This window comes from Eucalyptus grandis, chromosome 6 (genome assembly GCF_016545825.1).
Source record: "Eucalyptus grandis isolate ANBG69807.140 chromosome 6, ASM1654582v1, whole genome shotgun sequence".
In the NCBI taxonomy this organism is placed as follows: domain Eukaryota; kingdom Viridiplantae; phylum Streptophyta; class Magnoliopsida; order Myrtales; family Myrtaceae; genus Eucalyptus; species Eucalyptus grandis.
The window spans coordinates 45,237,637-45,260,605 of NC_052617.1; the positions used below are offsets into that span (position 1 = coordinate 45,237,637).

Sequence of the window (22,969 nt, forward strand, 5' to 3'; positions counted from 1 at the left end):
CTAACTGATGTGAAGGGGTGGGCGATTTCTATTCAGCTTGGTGCCTTTAATGCGTCAAGCCTCTACTGCATTATGCATGAGTACAGATAACACATTTGCCGCAACAATTGGAGAAAGTGGATTGCCCTGTTGAACATCTCTTGAGGGTTGTAAGAATTGAGTTGAAGAGGCTCTCTATTCATTTGACGCTAAAATAGTTTAACCAATTCACCCAAACATCCACGAAGCCCATTTTCTTGTTGAGACGTCTCATTTGACCGTCATAAGCTTTTTTTATACCCAGAGAGTTTGGCATTTTCTTTTTCTTTTCCATACCCTCAATGGATTCACTATTTCATGCACTAACAAAATGTTATCCTGAATTTGTCTTTCTTCAACAAAAACACTTTGTTCCAAGGAAACCAAATACAGCAGCCAAATTTTAAGTCTAATAGCCAGAACTTCAGCAACAACCTCATATGATAAGACTACAATGGCTTCTAGGGCTGTATTGGTCAAGACTTCAGGGTTGGGAGGTGGCTGGCCAGTAGCTAGCTCACCTCCCCTTTTGGGTGAGGGCGAGCTCGTCCAGCCATTGGCGAGGCCGACCTCCCCTTATGGATTGGCGAGCTTGATCTCAATGTCGCTGGGCAAGGGCGAGCTTGCCTTGGCTCAGTGATGGCGCTCGTCATTGGTTGGTCACTAGAGCAAGAGGAAGAAGGGAGGAGGAGGAAAAAAGAGAGGAAAAAAAGGAAAAAGAAAAAGAAAATAAAAATTATTAAAAGGTTCTCCATTGGCACCGATCAATCAAGTTTGGCCAGATAGATTGAATTGATGTAATTATAAAAGGTTTATGACTTAATTGACAAAACATAAGAAGGTTTATGACTGAATTAGAAAAATTACAATAGATTTAAGACCATTTTTGGTAATTTTCCCATTGTTTGCCCTATCTTCAACTTTGTTGATAAATCTTTTTTAAAATTAAATGTTAGATATGATATTCTAAAGGCCGACCTCTAACTCCACTTGTCAATGATATTATTAGTTTTGGGCTATAGGACTCACCTCCTCATCCGCTCATGGTTTTGTTTCTCTGGTTTTACCCAAAAAATGCCTTGTTGGTAGTTAAGACTGGTATGTTACTCTACATTACCTTACCGTCTTTAGGCGATGTGGGATTTGGTCAATTCATGAGATTTTGTTTGGTTCGTCCCCGAACCAGGCATTTCTGGCTGTGCTTGGCTATGATACCGTTGTAAGGGTCGACTTTAGGCCTCACTTGTCAACAACATTGTTCGCTTTGGGCTGTAGGACTCGCCTATCACATGCCCTTACATTTTGTTCCTCTAGGCTTTGCCCAAAAAAGATCCTATTGGTAGTTAAGACTACTCTTTATGTAGCACATTATCTCATTGTTTTAGGTAATATGAAATTCGGTTCATTCCTGTCCCTTTCGCCACCTCGAGATAGAATCGCACTAGTTTCCCTCACAGGACTAGATCGTTACAAATATGATATGAGATTTTGTGAATTACAATTGTGAGGTTTGCCACACTCAAATTGGATATGATGTGATGACTAATGAGTTGCAATATGAAATATAGTAAAGTTGCACACATAATGCTTTGGTTATAGTGGAGATGAACCATCCATGTCAAGGGCTACCTTTTTCATGTGATAGATGGTAAATCCATTTAATCTCTCTGAGAGAAAGGACATCCACTGAAAGTGGAGATCAAATGGAGATTCTTCCCCATGTGGGCGTACCAGCTTTATGTGAAGTGTTTCTGGATACTCGAACCGGAGTGAGTGTACCTGGTGGTGAACTGTTCATTTCAACCTTTTCAAATATATGGAAGGCAAAAATAGGAAAATCTCTTCTGGCGTAGGACCTGGCCCGAGATGGAGGTCTCTGATTCTGGTGAGTTGGCTTTCATGCCTGACCTTGCTTGTTAAATGGGTGTTTCGCGTTCAAACTAGACCTAGTGACCATATTCTCCGACCCTAATTTTCATGTAAGAGACCCATATGCAAATCATGTTTTGGCAATTTCCATCAAACCTACATCTCAAAGACTGGAGATAAAGGATTTGAATAACTGGAAGTGAAGTGATAGACATAACGAGAATGGTCTACTCGAGCTGAAATCAAAGATAAGTTCCATATATAATATAGGCTACGGAAAGATTCCCTTCCCCAAGCCTCCCTAATGGACAATAGCATGCACAAGCCATTGCCTTCTATGAGACATAAATAGGTATAACCCTATGTTTATGCCAAAGTTTATCATCCTCCCCCTCACATCTCATGAATTCCACAGTGTCACTTTCTTTTATATTTTGTAAACATGTAGGTGACTTGGAAAAGGAAGAAAGAGAGCATCCTAAGGGCTCAAATGATGAAAATAACTTGTGTCTTGTTATAGTAGGATTCAGTGAAGAGGTTTGAGGTGGGGCAAAAGGGGAAAAAAATAACCTAAGGGGAGCATGAACCGAGTTCATCCCACTTAACTTTCGTGAGAATGAAGGCGATAGTAATGTTTAGTTGCAAAACTTTTCGATAAATCATTTCAATGCCACTTGGTAAAAAATATAAAAATGACCACTTAAGTATCAATACTAATTTGAGATATCGAATATCTAATGTAACAATATTTTAACATTATTTTTTTCAATCAACATAGTTTGTCGGAAACCCGATGTGGTAAAGTTTAATGAAAAGTAATCACTTGAGGGCCAATTTTTATTGGAAGCGATCACTTATGTTTTTTAACTTCTTAAAAATGATTTGTTGATTTCTCTTTCTTAAAGAGGATTGGATCACTTGGTTGGCAATGCACATTGCGTACAAACTTGGAAATGCATACAAAAACAATTACTCCATCAATAATTGCTTGGATTTAGGTCAAACATCATTGTATTCAGAATAAGGATGTTTTTACATCAACAAAAACTCCCCAATAAGTCAAAAACCTCCCCTACTAAATGCAGCAACACCAGCGAAAAACAAATCAAAAACCTCCCCGACAACGACCTCCCATCCATATGCAGCGACATTGCGTACAAACTTGGCTTCTTTTTTCTACGTAAAAAAGCCACATATTTAAAAATGTCACGTAGGACATTTTGTTTGAGTTTATCGTAGAATGTATTTAAATGACCATTTTTATTATGACACTCGATAATCTGACAAATTTTTTTGATATTAAAATGAGCGACGTGCGAAAGTTTTTAGTTGATTTCCAACATTTTCCCATAAATTTTCTGCTAAATGCTTATTATATTTCCTTTTTATTTCTTATTTTCTCGCGCAATGGGCGGAGTTTAGTGCTAATTATCTCATCACGCTCCACTTGGTAATTAAACAAATACGCAAATGCACAAGGTGCCCGCACTCCCACCACAGGGTGGAGTGGTGGGAGTGCATCAATCCTTAATAAAGAGATTATTATAATTTAGAAATTCTCACAAATTTTGTCCGACATGATCAACGGACGTAGAATCATCGTAAAGTACCCAAACTGCAGAATAAAAATGTCGAATATACCCAATATTATTTTGTACCCGGCACATGATTTCGAGGTCATTAAACATTTCTTTCTCCAGATACGATAAGATCTTTAGTTTTATAAGCAAAAGTAGTCTTGTAAGTGATGAATTATTATATTGCCATGTCGATTCCAACAAAATTTCTTAAAGGCAGAATAATTTACAAAAATGATAAGGTTTTATAAAATATTATATATATTTATATTACCAATTCCGTAAAGTGTCGTCGTTTGCACCACTTATGAAAATATCTTTGGGTATGAAAAACGGATACAATTTTAAATTTTGGTTATTTTGCCTCTCTCTCTCTCTCTCTCTCTCTCTATATATATATATATTATTATTTTATTTTTTTTTTGGAGTGAAAAATGAAACGACTGGAGAATCCGACCCGCATTTCATTAGAGTGGGCCCCCAAAAAAGGCCCATATTCTCCGCAACCCGTTTACTTCCGCGACCGGCTTTGACGTAGGACCACCACCACCACCACCGCCACCGTCTCATTCCCTCCCAATCTCTCTCTTCCTTCTCTCTCCCCTGCGTAAAACCTTTGCGCAAATCCTTCCGCTTGCCGCCGGGGAAGGGGCGGGGAATTCCGGCCGTCCGGACCAAGATGGTGTCACCGGAGCAGGCGAATTGGATCTACGACTGCGGCTTGATCGACGATATCGCCGCCGCCGCGGCGGACGGCGGCCCCTTCCAGGTCTCCGGCTCCGGATTCTCGTGGCCCGATCAGCCCCTGAACGGATCCTCCATTTTCAGGTACTCCGCGCCGACACGTTCGCCCTCTTTTCGGTTCGCGAATTAGGGCTCGAAACGGAGTGGTGATGTCTCCGGTCCATGCGATGGGATGCCAATTGCGATGATTTTGAGGAAATCGTGGCCGTATGCCGTACTGTGTTGGGATGGGATTTCGGGCGCTTGCGGTTGGTAGGTTGGAGGGCCTGTGTTTTGGGTACAGTGAGCGCTTTAGAGAAATTAGGAGAATTGCTGCGAAGTAGAGAGAAGTAATTTTGCAAAACGCTAGGACATATTGTAAGGATGGTAAGCGATTATCGATTCGATAGGGAGATCGCTGCTCAGCAAAACTTTAGGCCACTGATCTTGGGGAAGGTTCAAGATTTTTTGCTTATGTCCGTTGCCCTCGTCTCTAGAGGGGCTTGTGCACTCCACTCCTTAGCTTCAGATGAGGACCAAGGAGCTGAAGGTGGGGATTCGAACCCTTAACTCTAGCCTGGACGAAGAAGGTTATGCTCTGCCATTGAGCTTTTCTCGCCAGCCACGCAAGTGTTTGGCGGCGCAGCCATTAGGGCTGTCTTTGCTGCGTAAACAAGAATAAGTAGGAATCTTCCTAGGCCATGACGTCAGCTGTAATTTTCAGTGTGGGAAGGAATGAACAAACATGAGGTTCTTGTCTGGTTTGAGAAGATGAGCTTGACTTGCATTATATCCGTCAAATATTCAAAGGACATCAGTTTTATATGATTATTGGCCCAGTGCCTATCCTTTGTGTTTAGCAAAATTTTATTGTTCTGGAGTTGCATTTCTGTAGCCTTCTTTATACTTGGGTTTTTCAGCATTATGCAAAAGGAGCTCCCTCTATCAGGAGTTAAGCCTTGCAAATACATTACTGGTCGGTGGAAGTAGACTTCCATTTGCGACTCTTTGAGGGTTTACTAATATGAAGCAGCATTTGGTTGCTTTTTCAAAACTGCACAAAGTCTGTGAGTCTGTGAATTTGTGAAATTCCCGAGATTCCACTTAGAATGACAGGATTCCAAATTCTTGGGATGCTTAGGCAGTAATTGGGTGAAGATTTGTAGATGATTACTTTTTTTTTTGGGCTTGCTAATGTGAAGTATTAATATACACGGTTTAGACCATGAAGGCTTGTGCTGTGGGTGTTTGTATTTTTGTAGTATTGAAGTGAGTCGTCTGGTGAATGCAGTTACGATGAATTTTTTAGGTTGTAGCACGTGAGCTTGTTTTTTATGATTGAGAATTCACTAACTTCTATGGATGGTGTTTATCTTTTTGATTTCTTACACTTGTATTTATTCTGTAGCGCGGAAATTGATGGTTCCTTAGGGGATTCAGATGGAGTGAAGGAAAATGGCTCAAAAAAGAGGTATTTGCATTTATGTTAAATTGCAAATGACAGTTGGAGTTAAATTGTTAGTGTTTCCACTTTTTCTGAGTCATTCGAAAATTGTGTTGAACTTCTAGAGTAGTGGAGATGGCCACCATGTAAGAGACTAAACTCCAAATGTGCTGCATCGCAAGGATTACTTGTTATGGTTTCAGTAATAGCCTGTGAGCACGTTCAATGCTAATGTTGAGGGCATGTGAGCAGAACGCTGTGGATTATAGTTGATGTTGACTAATTATCAGTTCTCTCTGTCATGATTGCCTATCTAAATTTGGTTTCTACTGTTGGTAATTGATGACTTCAAGTCTAGCTGAATTTGGGCATAGGAAGTGAAGATTGTCCATTCCTTGTTGGAAATTTGAACCGGATTTTGTCAGTTTGACAAATTTTTTGTATTTTGACTTGCTTTAGGAGGTTATTGCAGGTTATTGGTTTATGTATGATTTGTGTTTATCTAACTTGGAGATGTTGCTGCAGGGTTAGAAGTGAATCATGCAGTGCTTCTAGTTCCAAGGCATGTAGGGAGAAATTGCGTAGAGATAGACTAAATGACAAGTAAATCTGTCTTCCCTCTGTGTGCACTCTTGTATGCATATGCACTCACATAGTTCTTCTTACAATCTCTTGCATACCCTTGCCCTTTCATAAGCTCTTTGCTGAAAGGAAGTAAAACCATTCCATGCTTTTAACATAGCACAATGGTATAACTGGTAGGTTTTTGGAATTGGCATCTATCCTTGAACCTGGAAGGCCTCCTAAGACAGACAAGGCCGCAATATTGATAGATGTGGTTCGAATGGTGACCCAGTTGCGTGGTGAAGCTCAGAAATTGAAGGACTCGAACAGTAGTCTCCAAGAGAAAATCAAAGAGTTGAAAGTGAGTCTGTTATGTTATATAATCATTGGAAGAATTTAATTAAGGCATGTCTTCCTGCCTCTGTTTAATTTGAGCATTTTAAAACCATCAATATTTGAAGGCTTTTCTTCCTCAATCCCATGAAATTGTTGGGCACTGATCATAATTCGAATTGGTTGATTAAAACTATTCGGTGTCTTACTGTTGCTTTCACATTTTTAGGCTGAGAAAAATGAGCTTCGTGACGAGAAGCAAAGATTAAAAGCAGAGAAAGAGAAGTTGGAACACCAATTGAAGGCCATGAACGCACAACCAAGCTTCTTGCCTCCACCTCCTGCAATTCCTGCAGCATTTGCCACCCAAGGCCAAGCCCCCGGAAACAAGTTGGTGCCTTTCATTGGTTACCCCGGTGTTGCCATGTGGCAATTCATGCCTCCAGCAACTGTGGATACCTCACAAGATCATGTTCTCCGCCCACCAGTTGCTTAAGCAACAGTAGATCATATGGCCTGGCTTTCATTTGATCCTCAATATTTGATTCAGTTTGTCATGTTTATTGGCTGATTTAGCTTTTTCTGGAAGTCTACTGACTGCTTTTTCGTTGGAGTATCATGTGTACGATCATAGCTATCATGACTTATGATAATTTCACTTGTAAATTTCGCCAAATTTTATAAGGTAGCTATCTTCCAAGTGTCTTTTTCTAGTGAATTGACCTCTACAATTTTGTCGCACAGCTGCCCTTTAGGCCTCTTTTATCATAAATATGTTTCCGGCAAGATTTTCGGCTACGAAACGCATCTCAGTGAAATTTCGATTATAAAAAACTTCTCTTTCAATCTCTTCAGCCTTCGATATGCGTTCATGCTAGTGGGTTTGTTGCAAATCTCTGTAAATTTGACAGCTCTTGATGGATTTACCTTTTCACTATCACCCCCAAAAAATCAAGCTTTGCCTTATGTAAAGTTGTTAGAGTATGATTAATATTTAGATTTGAAATCATTGTTTATATATCTGGTACTGGTCATAATTCATTCACGGGAACATTCTGTAGTTCTTAATAAGAGGGAGAAGGATTAAGGATTTACTTGATGTGAGATATCATATTGTCCAAAGAACCCTCAATGCTGTAGGAGTAAAGGATTGTCAATAAGGACGTTCTAGTGGTACATTTTTATCCAAGATTTCTTTTAAGAAACTGTCAGTGTCTAGAAAATCTGCCTCTTCTTGGCGCTCTTTGCAAACTCCAAGTGATAGATCTCTCTGGTACCCTATCGGGACAGCTGCCTACAGAGATGGACAAGCTTGATTCTTTATGAGTGTTACGCTTAGCCGGCACCCGTCCCTTAGTAATATATTAAAGCTGGAACTGTTCCAAGATGGATAGGCTTCCTTTCGCAGTCCACAATGGGTTTTCAATCAGAGAAGTAAGGGGAGATTTGGAGTGGTGGAACAACATTAAATGGCCACCTATGACATTAAGATCAGCCTGCAGGAGAGGTTCCAAGTGTTCATTGCTACTCCACCAAGAAGAGGAGGTTGGCAGGTAACAAAGAATTTCCTCTCTTCAGCTTTGTCTGTTACTGCATCTAATTCAATACTCAATGATATATGGTCTCTTCCACTACTGTGGTATTGCTACTCCACCAAGAAGAGGAGGTTGGCAGGTAACAAAGAATTTCCTCTCTTCAGCTTTCTGTTACTGCATCTAATTCAATACTCAATGATATGGTCTCTTCCACTACTGTGGTGTTTCATTTTCTTCTTCTTCTTCTTCTTCTTCTCCTTCTTCTCCTCCTTCTCCTCCTCCTTCTTCTCCTGCTTCTTCTTCTTCTTCTTCTTCCTTCTTCTCCTCCTCCTTCTCCTCCTCCTCCTCCTCCTTCTTCTCCTGCTTCTTCTTCTTCTTCTTCTTCTTCTTCTTCTTCTCCTTGTTCTCCTTCTCCTTCTCCTCCTTCTCCTTCTCCTCCTTCTTCTTCTTCTTCTTCTTCTTCTTCTTCTTCTTCTCCTTCTCCTTCTCCTTCTTCTTCTTCTTCTTCTTTTTAAAGCCTGAAGAGGATGACGGGCATTTGTGCAGTCGTTACCAGTTGATTCATTTCTTCTTCTTCTTCTTCTTCTTCTTTTTAAAGCCTGAAGAGGATGACGGGCATTTGTGCAGTCATTACCAGTTGATTCATTTAGAGAGATTGAAGACAGTTGTAATATCGAAAACGCCGACATTCTTCAATGAGCTCTGCAAAATACGTCAATAACAAAAATGAGCAAGAAAGGGGAATGCCAAGGTTAGTGATCAACTAGAAAGCCCTTTCAAAGGCCCTCCAGTGAATTAGGTAGTCTGTACCTAATCGACAAACAAACACTTTTTCATTAGCCGCCTTGTCTACGAAGCTTTGCTGCTATGCCTGCAGCAGTTCCTTCTTCTTTCATTCTTGAATAGGAAAGGCCTTCATCAATCAATCTTGAGTCACATTCCATCCCCAAGCAAAGCACTTCATAACTTGCTCTGGTAAGATTGGCTCATTAACAAAAATAAAAATAAAAATGGACTCATTTCATTGGATCAGCTATGACCGTTGCTAGGTTAGGGACAACTCTGAAGAATGGAAGGAAGACGGATCAGTTTCTTTAAACAGCTGTCTAGACTTCCTCGGCTGCTCCTCCTCGATTGATGCATCCCTATTACTTCCTTATTCATTATAAGAGAATCAATGGCTTGCTTGCGACAATAGGGAGACCCACGGGAGGGAAGTGGCTTGGCTTCTATATATTCTATCATTACCGAATCCATTTCTTCCATAGAGTCGGATCCCCAGCTGTGTTAAGAGAACTGCTCTCTTGCTCTAGGAGATACAGGGAAAGGAAGAGTTGTGTGAAGAGAGAAGAGATTATTAGGAGATAGTAACTTCTTTCTTTCCAACCTACGTGTGTGACTGGAGTGATCAGATATAGTACTTTTATTTTTGAGATTTGGGAAAGGTAGACTAGAAAAAAAGATGCTAATGTCACGGGTCGGTCGATTACAATGGATTAAACACCGTGTGGTCTTAGGATTTGTGGTCCCAAGTCAGACTTTTCACGCACACGCACAAACACAAGGGTCGGCTGCACAAAGGAGCAAGTATTTTCACTTAAGCTCAATGAGAGGGAGGGACTCCTATTTATATAAGCTCAGGTCTTATTTTAGCCATTGATCGTCCCTTCGATCCAATGGTGGAGTTCGAATCTTGTCAAGTCTACATAGCAGGCCTTTCAATGGCTGTAGGCATTAAAAAAGCCCATGGGCGCATGCCAGAAGCAATATTAGGTCAGTACGGGCGCTTGACACGGAGTAGGTGAACAATTACAGATTGCCCAGGGCTAGCCAAACATTGATCATGAGTTGGTCACTGGTTGTGCACAGGCCTACGCCCGTATCGCGCATGGACGGATCATGCACGGTTCACAAATTGTGCATGGATCAATCGGGGCTGTCCGTGGGCAAAGCCCTTGTGCGTGACATGGCTGGATCATAGACGGTTTTGGATCATATGCTTCATCCGTGGGTCGTGTCACTAGGTTGTTGGGAAGTGCTTCTTTCTTATCCTCTCTTCACTACTTGAAGCGAGGGTAAATTGAGTTGAAGTTTTAGGCCTAGGTCAAATCAAAGAGTTAGACTCCAAGATGCGGCCTATCTTTGAAGTCCATGTTAACACTCTAGAGATCACTCTTTCGATCACCCAATCTCACTAGCCATCGAAAGCTTTAATTTCTCCATCCCATCCATAATCCATTCTTCGCGCCATAAGCTTCTGATCTCCTACTGCCTTATCCCAACGTGATAGCCTGGCCTATCGAACCTTTCATTCCTATCCTAATCCTTTCTTTTTGGCACCCCCTACTCCCTAGAAAGCCTTCCCCGCCTTCTTCTATTCTCTCACTCAAAGCTGCTATGCTATGTCACCCATCTTCACGGAGCAGCGCATCTTGTCTTCCTTTCTCAAATTGCTCATCTTCCTCTACTCTACTCTACTCTACTTCACTTCCGCTTCTTAGCTTTTGCTTGATTAGTTTCGCTCCTTCAACCAAAACCAGATGATGCTCCATGAGCGCGCCCCGGTATATCTCTTTATGACCAGGCTTGTAATCTTTGAGAAACTCTACAAGGTCCCGTCAGCAGTAGGGAAGACCCAATCTTTGTGAGGCAAGAAATTATTATTTTATTTTTTATTTTTTTTATCAATGGATATAATGGAAAGAGTAAAAACAAGGAAAGTATTCTTATTCCCCAAATATCCAAATTTTTATGCCTAATACTCCTTAGATCATTCAAACTCCATAGAAACAATAATCAAATTTTGCTTGAATAGTTTTTAGAGGAACCCTACCTTCTTTGATCCATTCGACACGTTCAATTTCTTTTTGGTCGATGCGACTTGCAATTTCTACTTGAATTCCTTTTGTATGTGCCTGTTCGGTTAATTCAATAGCATTTTTCATTGTTTTGCGAAATGAAACTCTATTCTTTAATAGAATTATAAATTCTACAAGAATATTAGGGTGTCCATAAGGGTTTGTAATTCTTGTAATTAGCAATGTTGAGTTTTTGGTTAACAAAATGAAGTTCTTTTTGTACATTCATTTGTAATTCTTCGATTCTTCGCGTCCTACCTTCTATTAAGAACTTTGGGAATCCCATATAGATTATGACTTATTACAACTGTAACCACGGTCACAGAAAAAAGAAATTTCTCTTTGACTTCAGCACTTGAACTTGACTTTCCAACTTGTTGGGAGTAGGCGCTTTCATGAACTGAAACCTTATCTTCTATTCAACTCCCTTAACTTAAAGACTTTGAGGACTTACTTTGTAGGGTTTCCACTCATGCTACCTGAAAGGAACTAGAAGTAAGCCTTTCTCTAAGCTAAGCCTGCTAGCCGCCAGCCAAGCTAATGCACCATCCCTATCCCTTCCCAATGAAGCTTCCTTTGAGTTGAGTGAATGAGGAATGAAGGCGCGTGCAAGAGAAAAGAGAGCCCCTATTTGGGCATGAGCCCTAGTACATTGACCTCTCGCAGACCTGAAACTCCAATTTTTTGGCTATTGAAAAAGAAAATCATAGAGACGAACAAAGCCATATAGATTCTCAATAAGGGAGGAATGAAGGTTACTTAAATTGAAATTACTTACTCTTTGGGCATTGGAAGGATTGAAAGAGCATTGCAACTATTCAAGGACGAAGAAAGCAAAATTGAAAAGACATTAGGGTAATATGAGTCGCTCTCAGGATTCCCCTAACTCAAGGCACTCGCTAGCGAGATACTTGATTGGAAGAGAGGAAGAAAGAAAGCTTGAATTGATTTGTTAGGATTGAAAGAAAGATGAAAGTCCGTTTTCGACATGCTTCAATGAGCTCTAGGCCTACAAAATAAATGCACAAGTGATTACAGTCTATCTCTGCCCGAGATATAAAAATTTTGTATTGTTACCAAAAGTGTATTTTTTTTTAAGAAACTCATCCAAAAAGCAGAAATATCCAGAAATTGTGTTAAAAAACAAAATAGTTATCATTTGCGCCTAAATGTTGTAACTTTACTATTATATAGTAATCTACACGCATTGATCCTATTTACGTCAGCCAAGTTTAGATGTTTGCCAGCAGGCACCATACATGTGCCCTTTTCTCTCGTACTTATTCCGTGGCTTCCTTTTTGTCAAAAAATCGAGCTCCACATCACAGTGCTCCCCAACACGACATGATTAATGCAGTCTCGAAGAACTGTGATTTCATCAATTACTCCCAATTGTCTGGAACTCCAAATGAATCAACACAACACAACTACAAGAACTTGATGCATCCAGCAAGAGCAACTAAAAGAAGTGGTCTTATATATATGCTACAACTGATTATATACCGTCAGTTATGTACAAAGCCTACTTAGAATTAGAAGCCCACATACATACTATGTACAATTTCTTCGGTCATTTGCCTCTGTCTTCCACAACCCACAAATATTAACAGTGAACAAGTCTCCCAGAGGAATAAAAGAATAGTTTCCCACCTGCATATGATGAAAAGTGAATACATAAAATTCTGGAATTATCTGAGAAGCAGCAGCTAAAAGAGAATTGATTCCAAGAATCAAGTTTTGCTATAACTCCTCCAATTGACGGACCTTGTTTTTCCCAATCCAGCATAGTGTAGAAGGAACAAATAGTTAATCTCATTTAAGTAACAACCTAAATCAACTGCTTTTCTTGGCGTCAGTGCTAGTGTCATACGATTGATTATAATCTTTCACTAATAGGCCAAGCTAATGAACATTAGCCTGAATCAAGGAGACTCAAAAATTAGTTCAGAAGAACATTCTGTCCGAATGTCAATGAAGCTACACAGTTACAATGACAAGATCCGTCACTAAAGTTAAATCATTGTAAACAACTTTCAATAATCTAAGCACAGGAGGGATATTTTACCTCTAATCAAGCTCATCGCCTTCATCTTCAAAATTATTCTCCATCCTCAAGCCTTCTTTGTTGCTATTTACATTTTCAAGAGGATCCTCCAAATTCATGCCCTCCCTTTTATTTACAGTCTCAGGCCTGGTCTCAGGATTCATGCTAACATTACTATTTACAAATTCCTTACTTTCTTTGGGCATCATGAGACCATATAGAGCAGTCTCTTCAATGCGATCCTGTTGTGCGACTGCAAAGCCACTGCCTTTAAGGCTGCTCCTGCAAGAAAAACTGCCTCTCTCTGACAATGCGGATGGCTGATACTGTACTCGTCCATTACTGTTACTGTTTGTGTTAACCATTCTGAGTAAGAAAATCAATCTGTCAGAAAACCTACCCCTCATGATAGTTAGACAAAGCACCAACCAAATGATAAACTCTAAAAAGACGAGCAATGCACATGACGCAAGAAGCTTTATGATACATCCATTCTAAAACAGATGACTGATAGCAAGTAATGCGCACAAAGAAACATATAGAAGGTTGTGATGCAAAATTTGGAAAAGAGGTAGGAAGTCAATGGAAACCTGGCGTGTTGATTCTTGGACATTTGAAGATAGTCAAAAACTGGAACTAAGTCCTTTGACCTTGCTTCAATTACGTGGGTTGAGATCTTTTCAATCTCACTCTCCCCTTCTGAAGCATTTTCTTCATACGAACTGACGTCTTCTGCCAACATTACCTGGAAGATGATCTGGCAAGATATTTAAGGAACCAACAAGAAGTTACAACCTCAAAGCAAACAACAGAGCAAAAGTTGAAAAACCAAAAAAAATTAGCAGCAGCCAATCATCAAAATTCAGAAGCATGCACAGTACCCCGGGTTTTGCCCATGATGGTATCTGAGCTTGGTGCATCTGAAGTTCAGCTTCTGAAATATAAAAATGATGCTTTTCCTCAGAACTAATCCTCATCTTTGCTGCCGCATCTATTCCAACAGAATTGCAACTTTCCTTGATGATTCCTTCAGGGTATATCTTCTTGCTATCTGCACTCCCATTCTCACCATATATGTCAAAGTTGTCTTCCCGTTCTCTCCTGGTATGTTTCTGACATATATTCCATTTCTGAATAGCCTCAACCACCATTCTACCATCACAATCTACTGCTGATTCATATGCATTCCCCACTTCGGCCAGTGTTGAAATGGGATCTAGTCCAGTTGATACTTGCAATGCATACTGTATCATACAACCAGAAGGGGAGAATACTAGTAGATGGTACTTAGACTTTGAGGAATTTCGATCTGCATAAGAGTCACTCCTTTTGCAAATGTGAAAGCATGAAGCAATAGCCCCTGGCAGGGAATGAAACCTGCCCGTTGCAACTGCAGCTGCACCACTTACGGTGCCTCTCCATCCATTGCTTCCATTTCTTATTCTGCTTATAGCAGAGAGTGTAACTGGATTGCCTGCCACACAAACATTCTGTTGACTAGGCATTTGTAAGTCTGCAGTAGGTGGCCAGCGAACTGCTGACTTAGTCGCAACCAATCCACCATTCTGAGCAGCAAAAGTTGACTCGGCCGACTGAAAACTAACTGATCCTCCAGAAGGATCTATAGCAAACAGGTGACTTGTTCCCCTTGAGGAGCTAATCATTATCCAACAGCTGTCATCACTAAAACTTATATCCTGGATAACCTGAGAAAGGGAACCATCAAATTAATATTGGTGAATACAAACTCCCTATTTCCCCCTACCTTTTGGTTAAGCTGGTGATTCATACCTTTTTTTTTTTTTAATGGTCAAAGATTCATACTTGATAATAGCTAAAAGTGGTAGGTTAAGCTAGTAAATCATACTTGCTAATGGCTGAAATTCAACAGAAAGAAATAACATTACTCACAGCATTGGTGAAACCACGTTGCAACCGGTAGAGGTGTACACAAGATGATCCCACATCAAACGAAGTGGAGGTTCCAGCAAACACTGGCGTTATTTTGAAGACATTTATGTTGTGACCCGTGACTGAAGCAGTTACTAGAATGGTCCCACTAGGATCAAAGCACAATGCAGAAACATGGCTCTTGTGTGCCTTAAACTGCGCGACCACGGATTTACTTATGATATCCCTCACAATGACCTGGAAAACCATAATGAAAAACAAGAGGGGAAACGACATATAATCATTGGGCCAGGAACCATCCATTGAACAATTAATCTGTTAAACAAAAATAGAGAAGCTAATCCAGATATTAACCTACAAGAAAAACCATGAGAAAAACCGTACATACCATCCCAACATAATTGGCATCTTGAGGATAACCATTGACCACTCCCACGCCATTCCGGCCACAATTCCCGGACTGTGGAGAGCTGCTATCAGGTAGAAGGTCAGAGTAATATCTGGATAGCTTCTTATAACCCATGTCTCCAAGAGTCACAATCCCAGCTGCAAGATGCTTGCTTGATTCTTTGGCATAGTGCGCCGCCAGGCTGCCATTTGAAACCAAACCAGAAGAGCTCGTAGAAGATTGGAGAGGCTGTGGAGTGACACGTCCACTGTTTGAAATTACAACTGGACTTCCACTATAAGCCAACCACCTTGGGCCCACAGCCAGAGGCCCATAGCCTACACCACTAAAACCAGGAGAGCCCGAGACGACAGGATTTGTAAGAATAGTATATGCCCTTTCTAGAGATGTGGCGTGAAAACAGTGTATCTGCAATTAATCGAGTTTTTTATGAGGGTCGGTAATGCAAGAGGCTACAGTGATTATATTTCTTATTCTAGAAGCGTACCTGAGCTGCTTGAGAAATAGCAACAACCCGAGAGCTGCACCTCACAGAATAAACAGCTGATCTGAACTTTAGAACATGTACATATGATTGAGACCTCAAGGAATAAAACCGAACAGTAGTAGGTACAAAAGTATTATCATTATTGTTAGGTATGTTTCCATTATGGTGAGTGGTGAACCCATCCTGGAAGTTAGTGCCTCCTGAACTGTCACCACAGAGTACCAGCAGGGGTCGGCTCTCACAAAACTTGTCCTCCAATTTAGTTGATGAAATTGGATTGGGCAACACTTGCATGAATGAGACAGGACCATCATGTCTAGATACTAGGTCGCGCACATCATCAGCTTCTTCGACATCCCAAACTTGGAAGCCAGATCGGTATCCGAGCAGGAGAACTCTCCTATTAACATCACCTTTACCCTCTAACTTGTCAAATCCAGCCCAGAGCACCTTTATTACACCAACCAACAAAAAAAGAAAAAAAAAGATGAGACACTCACAACTAAATTCTCAACTTACAATACAGAAGCTTCCAATGCTAGCCACAAAAGAGGCAATGATTAAAACTAGAAGTTACAAAGAGAAAGCGAAAGGAGATTAACGTAAGCTCTTTCAAAATAGGAAAATGAGGTCAGCATCACAGGCAAAACAGAGCCAGTGTCAAAACTTCTTATGGCCCAAACGTGATCATCAAACTTTGTTTTTCCTTCACAAATGCAGAAAAGCACAGTCGAAGCATAGCTTTACAAGATTCATTAAAGATCAAGTAGTAGCTGTCATTCTCCTCAGGCATGAGATATCTCCAGCAGCTACACATGATGAGAAATACAAGTAGGAAATGACAACTCCAGTAACTTCTCCCAGCAAATTGCTGGAACTGTTAATTCCCTAAGAAATGGTTATATCCATAGTTTCCAAATAATTCTAGTGATTTTCACATGACAAAGAATCAAACAAAAATCTCCATCTCAGTAAATAACATGGCACCAATTACTAGAATTGGACATCTGCATTTAATTCTATGGAGATTTTATCCACAAGAAGTCCTCCTGGTCCAACTCGTCACTTAGAATTCAGCCTAGAGGAGCTTAGAACTAGCCCTTCAATCAGGAAAAACGTAGTAACAAAAAATTAAGACGAGGTGTCACCATATATACACATCTTCTAAAACTTTCACCTCAAAAAAAAATCTTATCTTGCTTTATGGTTTTCATGTTTTAAAAAACAGGCCTCAAAGAATTTCCACCTCTCCTCACCACCTAGCAAGTAAAGAGGCCATCTCCTCCAGCAAGTGACAGAAACCATACACATCAGCCCTTCATTGGTGAAATAACCAAACAAATTTAGATGCAGAACATAGTGCACTCTTTTAGTTAAGAAGGCAATTGACCCTAATGTGCTCCCTATTACTATTACCAAGATATGATCTATTTAAGCTCTTTGCCGGTACACATGTAGCCCTGGTACAACTGAAGGAATGCTCTTCAAGAATTGTGAAATTGAAAAGGAATAGGGAGCCGACGAGCATGCTATACAATCCTAACATCATCTACATCCATGCTTATCATTTGGCACAAGAAAAGCAGAAATGACATCACAATAACAACAAAAAAATCTCTGGCCAATTTATCTCGCAGGTCATGCGGATCATCTGCAGCCCAAAATCAAACATTTCCCTTCATTATTGACTAGAAAATAAGCACGCGCCATGTCAAAAAAAGACAAACCTATTACGAGCTCAGCGTACAGCACAAGACCTTCGAATAAACAAAAGATAAATAACAAAGTCAATTATTGTTGGCATCTTCTGATTGTCCGCAATCTGAATTCTTACTTGAGATTAACGATAGCAACTAATGACAAAAGGGCATGTGTTTTGCAGAGAGGACAATGCCCTCTTCTTGCATCAGCTAGATATTGCAACCGGAGAATTATATTAAATACAGCATGTAAGGAATCTACAACCAAAAAAGTCAAAGTAATGACAGGCGGTGGCCGCTTTCCCAATATAGATGAACATACCAAAAGAAGTAAATTCTGCATCCTAGTTCAACTATATCTGTCTCCAAGGATACTAAAGCTTCATTTACCCAAATTTATGAATTCTAAAGAACTAAGATGCTGCATGTTCATCCGATACAACCACAAGATCAGCTTATTCCATCTGCATGCTCTCGAACTTGACTTCGAGTCAGCAACTGGCTCCCCACTTTTCTCGCAAGGTCACACCATCCCAGGCAACTCCCTCCCAAAAATTTTGCTACCCCTTCTAATGGACAACATCCATAGTAATATAACACTACACCTACTACAAGGTAGCCACCGAGCACGAGAATGCAGCATTTCCAAAGGACATCGTTTTTAACCTCGACATACTGATTATACGTGACCCTATTCGTCATTACTCCTCAATGATAAGAAAATCAGATGGCAGTACAAAACCGTAGCATGGACAAGCTAAAAGCTTCGATAAAACAAGCAGGCTAATGTAAATTCAGCAACTTTTACCAGATCATGGCCAGAATCATCATCCCTATCCACGATCGACGACGCCACCGATGCCGCGGACCGCGCCACAGTCGACGCCCCCGAGGAAACGATCCTCAAGTAACTTGAAATGGCGCGAAACGAGCTAGGGATGAAGCCACTGACACGGCCCGATCGCGGCGAATTGTCGCCGCGGGTCTTCTGGCCATCGCTATTCCTCATCCCCGAAGCCGGCGAGATCAAAGTCAACAACAACCAGGGCAAAAAAACCACCGCCGATTCTCCGAGTTCTGCTATAATCATAACCCCGGGCTGTTTCTTCTTCTTCACCACCACCCAAGAAAAAAAAAAAAAAAAAAAAAACCCTAAATTTCAAGAAACAGCCCAAAGGGATTCAATTTCAGGTGACTAATGTCTCCATCCCTCCTCAGAATCTTCGACAACACACAAATTTAAAGAATGCCAAAAAAAAGAAAAAGAAAAAGAAAACCAAAACCAAAACCAAACCAGGTTGAATCAGAATCGAAACAATCGGAACAAAACCCAAGAAAAACGCTTCGGGATTTCTGTCGCGTTCCAAAACAGCAGCACGAAAATCAAAGCTTTTCTCACGACCAAGTCTCTCTAGCTTCCCCTTTCTTCACTTCGATCAATCAATAGACAATGAAGAGGATATGGTACAAATTTCAATCAAATTAATCAAAAAATCATTCGAAGCAAAAAGGAAAAAAAAAAATAAAGGCTGGGCTTTGGTCGGGAATTGTGGAAATGAATATAGTTTTTTTTTTTTAATAATCAGATAAAAGGCATCGAAAATCGGAAGGCGAGAGAATATAGGAATCGTCACGAAACAGGGAGAGAGAACACAGGAGGGAGAAGAAGAGAGAGAAACAACGGAGGAGAGAGAGAGAGAGAGAGAGAGAGAGCGAGGGAGGCAGAGAGAGGATAACGAAGATGGGTGACGTCATAAATAAAGAAAATAAAAAGCGGGACTTTGGTTTACGTATCGCACCGCTCCGTTTCTCAACATCCCTATTCCTTTCCTTCCGGCGTAAATATTACTATATTGCCGAGAAAACCGGGGCAATTTATTTTCATTTGCGTTTTTATATTATTATTATTATTTTTTAATTTATTTTTTTGGTCGGTATTATTATAATTATTATAAAAGAGGTTCTTTTGTGTTTCCATTGATGCGTAGTTTGCCGGTGGCGAATGGATGATGATGGGCTCCTCGTCGTTGAACCAAAAACGACGACTTTCCTGTCGCACGTCTCGTAGCTGTGCGGTTTGGTCGCATTGAATCACAAAAATTCTACCTTGACATCGATCAGATGTACGTCATTTCTACGTCGATCAAATGTACGTTTTACCGCTCCCGACTCCGGACCCGTGTGATTATATCAGCAATTTATACCGTCGTTACTCACACCAACTCTAGAGCCAAAGAAAAAAAATTCAACGCCAGAGAAACAAAATGGAAGGGAGCAATGGATTGGGAATATACCTTCTAATGGGACGGTTTTGCACGGAGAAATAAAGGGAAAAGATCCAAAGAAAGAAAATACAAAACTAGAAATTGACGGGTCCGTGTCGTGGGCATGGACGAAAACGACGATTGACATCAAATTAATACACGGTCGCAAATCCTACGGCCTTGATCACGGGAATACAATGACCATGATGTTCTTCCCTTATCTCCTGTGCTGCGTACGGATTTGACCATTTTACCCAGACCGTGAAGGAATCCGAGCGGGAAGGAGGAGGAGAAGACATGTACAACTTTTCCTCCAAGCAAAAAAAAAAAAAAAAAAAGTCCTTCCTTGCCGCTCAAGCGTGTGACCGGGACGACGTGCACATCTCGAAGCTATGTCCAACTTGCGTGCCACGGCAGAATCCCGGCATCGCAAATCGCGTTCGGACTCCACCAAACTTCTATCGAGAATCTCGGGCTCACGAAATATTTCCGCCAAAATTACGTCCCGAGCTTTTGCCCCCTTGGGAGCTCGATCCGCTTTTCAAACGCCGTCTTCTTAAATGCCGAGCCAGTCTCGCGGGATTTACGATGGCGAGCGCTTGGCTAATCGATTTTGACAGATCGCGCGGGGGGAGCTTTACTATATCTAGGAAATTCAATGCTAAAGATTTGTTTTTTTTGCTTTTCACGGACATCGGACGTGCAGAAAGGAAGCTTGGCCAATTAGGCCGGAAGGACCCGCCACGATTGGGCCCTTCCTTGAGAATGTCCGCAAAAGGAAACGGGAGGAACGAAGGAAATCCGTGGGATTTGCCTCGATGGATCGCTTGCGGAACGTGCAGTGCGTGTTGACGACGAAACGCAAACCGCACGCGTGTTCCCTGCCTTCGCCCGATGTTTGTCGCCCATCTTTTTCTCGTGGTTGTGATCTTTTGGCAAGAAAATATGGTTGATTGTTAAGTCGTGTCGGCTAAACCCCATTGGGCAGTTCGATGAAATCGATACTACTTGACAAGACAATGTAACTAGACATTTACCACCGCTATAATTCACGACTTTCGTATATTCCGTACACTTGTGAACGATTTTATCTATCGTATCGATTTGCTCTTATTACGGGAGATCTACTATCACATTTTGTTTTTTTTAATATTTGGTGTATCTCTTATTATCGATTATGATTTCCTTTTTATTTTTTAGTTAGCATAATATTTGGTGTATCTCTTAGAATTAGCTAGGGATATTGCATAGATTTTTTTTCCTTTTCTTTTTTGTTAAGCAATATATTGTATAAATATTTGTATTATACATTAAGCAATAAGTAAATGACAATTCATTTCATGGTATCAAAGTAAAGAGCTTAAACACGCTTGACAATTCGATTCACATCATTAGTGATATGGCTACGGCTCGTCAACAAAGAAGATCGGCCTTTCCTCACCATATCATCTCAACACCTCTACCAATCCTGGAAGCATACTCGTGTTTGTTTGTATTACGGGCAAAAAAAAAACTCGGGTTTATTGATGGATCGCTAGAGAAGCTAGATCTAGAGGCACCCGAATTTAATGTTTGGGACATTTGTAATTCCATGGTAATTTCATGGATCTTTAATTCCCTTGACAAGAGTCTACAAGGAAGTGTAACATATGCAAAAGAAGCAAAAGTACCATGGGACAAGTTGAAGGAGAGATTTGCTCAGGGTAACGGACTTTGCATCCATGAGATCAAAACTGAGATCAGGCTCCCACAGCAAGGAGGACTCTCGGTGTGGCTGCAAGATACGCAAAGACGAAGGAGGTGGAGAAGATCCACCAGTTTTTCATGGGCCTTAATACTAAGACTTATGGGAATGTTTGTTATCAAATTCTCAACCTCAAGCCATTCCTGTCCCTCGGTAAGGTTTATTCAATGATCACACAAGAGGAATGCCAACGATCAATTGCTTGGGGAAGAGGAGAAAATCGAGGGTGCTGCTTTTTTAGTTGGAAAAGCAAGCTCAAGGAAAATACCATTTGAGAAATCTAAATATGAGCATTGTCCGAAGATTGGGCATGAAAAAAGTCATTGCTGGGAGTTAATTGGATATCTTCTGAATTGGGAGCCAAGGCAAGGTGTGAAGGCACGCAAAGGGAACCCTTCCACAGTGGTTGTGCATTCTGCACAGGCTAGTAGTGGTGGTTCTGACACTATTGTTGATATCAATCAAGAAGGCTTGAAAGAGACTGGAACAACAACAATTAGTAGGGATCAATATCAACATTTGGTCAATCTACTCACAACGATGAAACCACCCACTTTGAATGATCAATTCACAGGTAAGGTCAATTGGCCCAATGATGTCTCCACAAATTGGAATATAGATAGTGGTGCCTCCGAACATATGACAATGTAGTTTTCTCTTCTAAATCAACCAAGGAACATCAGAGGTGGATTTCCTATACGAACTCCTAATAGAAAAGTGATTCATGCCATCAAGAGAGGCAATGTTCATTTAAGCCCTAATATTATTTTGCACGATGTGATATATGTTCCAAACTTTGAGTGCAATCTTATTTCTATCGGAAAATTGAGTTCAGAGATTTGCAATGCTCGATAACATTCTTCTCTTCTTGATGTGTCATACAGGACCTACCCTTGAATAGATCAATTGGAGTGGGTAATCTTCGAGAAGGCGTTTAGCATGGGTGCCATGGGTGCACATTCAGCTTTTTCAGCAATCAAGGGACAAAATATTAACATATGGCATCAACGATTAGGGCACCCATCATGGCAAGCTTTAAATTTGATCGCCGGTATTTGAATAAATAAAGAAGGGTTGATTTGTGTGATGTTTGTTCTAGTGCAAAACAAACCCATTCCTCTTTTCCTTTAAGTAATAATAAAGCCGGTGGATGTTAATTTGTTGCATTATGATGTTTAGGGGCCATATCAAACAGGATCTCTCTCCGGTTCACATTACCTTTTTACCATCGTTGATGATTATAGTTGAGCAGTTATTTGATGAAGGAAAAATTAGAGGCATACAAAGTCTTTGTTAATTTTAATCATATGGTAAAAACCCAATTTGGTCAAGTAGTTGAAATAGTGCAGAGTGATAATGGTTGTGAATTTCTTTCTAATTCTATCAAGGATTTTTTCTCCAAACATGAAGTCATATATCAAACGTCATGCACCTACACGCCACAGTAGAATGGGCGAGTTGAAAGAAAACTCCAACACATCCTCAACAT

General features: G+C 40.6%; 2 protein-coding genes across 3 annotated transcripts; one reads left to right on the plus strand and one right to left on the minus strand.

Moving 5' to 3' along the window:
• The first annotated feature begins 3,998 nt into the window (after nt 1-3,998).
• On the plus strand, nt 3,999-7,246 carry LOC104450204 (transcription factor ILR3). 2 transcript variants are annotated; one of them, XM_010064659.2, is made up of 5 exons: nt 4,001-4,292; nt 5,596-5,658; nt 6,157-6,234; nt 6,394-6,556; nt 6,758-7,246. In XM_010064659.2, the coding sequence occupies exons 1-5, from the start codon at nt 4,144-4,146 to the stop codon at nt 7,022-7,024; spliced, it is 720 nt and encodes a 239-aa protein (XP_010062961.1). In that variant the 5' UTR covers nt 4,001-4,143; the 3' UTR covers nt 7,025-7,246. The 2 variants fall into 2 exon arrangements, with proteins under 2 accessions (XP_010062962.1, XP_010062961.1); XM_010064660.2 differs by lacking the exon at nt 6,157-6,234 and having other exon boundaries at nt 3,999-4,292.
• Nucleotides 7,247-12,269: 5,023 nt separating this feature from the next.
• On the minus strand, nt 12,270-19,172 carry LOC104450205 (autophagy-related protein 18f). The gene is made up of 8 exons (XM_010064662.3): nt 18,281-19,172; nt 15,773-16,222; nt 15,265-15,693; nt 14,877-15,113; nt 13,847-14,671; nt 13,556-13,722; nt 12,987-13,331; nt 12,270-12,571 (listed from the first exon to the last, which is right to left on the minus strand). The coding sequence occupies exons 1-7, from the start codon at nt 18,560-18,562 to the stop codon at nt 12,989-12,991; spliced, it is 2,733 nt and encodes a 910-aa protein (XP_010062964.2). The 5' UTR covers nt 18,563-19,172; the 3' UTR covers nt 12,270-12,571; nt 12,987-12,988.
• Between the last annotated feature and the right edge of the window lie 3,797 nt (nt 19,173-22,969).

What these genes read in the sequence shown, in the direction of transcription:
- LOC104450204 (XM_010064659.2), top strand. Translation starts at nt 4,144, where the DNA reads ATGGTGTCACCGGAGCAGGCGAATTGGATCTACGACTGCGGCTTGATC. An exon ending in AACGGATCCTCCATTTTCAG is followed by an intron (nt 4,293 to 5,595) that starts GTACTCCGCGCC and finishes TTTATTCTGTAG; the next exon opens with CGCGGAAATTGATGGTTCCT. An exon ending in GAAAATGGCTCAAAAAAGAG is followed by an intron (nt 5,659 to 6,156) that starts GTATTTGCATTT and finishes ATGTTGCTGCAG; the next exon opens with GGTTAGAAGTGAATCATGCA.
- LOC104450205 (XM_010064662.3), bottom strand. Translation starts at nt 18,562, where the DNA reads ATGATTATAGCAGAACTCGGAGAATCGGCGGTGGTTTTTTTGCCCTGG. An exon ending in ATGCCAATTATGTTGGGATG is followed by an intron (nt 15,114 to 15,264) that starts GTATGTACGGTT and finishes ATGGTTTTCCAG; the next exon opens with GTCATTGTGAGGGATATCAT. An exon ending in AACGTGGTTTCACCAATGCT is followed by an intron (nt 14,672 to 14,876) that starts GTGAGTAATGTT and finishes TCCCTTTCTCAG; the next exon opens with GTTATCCAGGATATAAGTTT.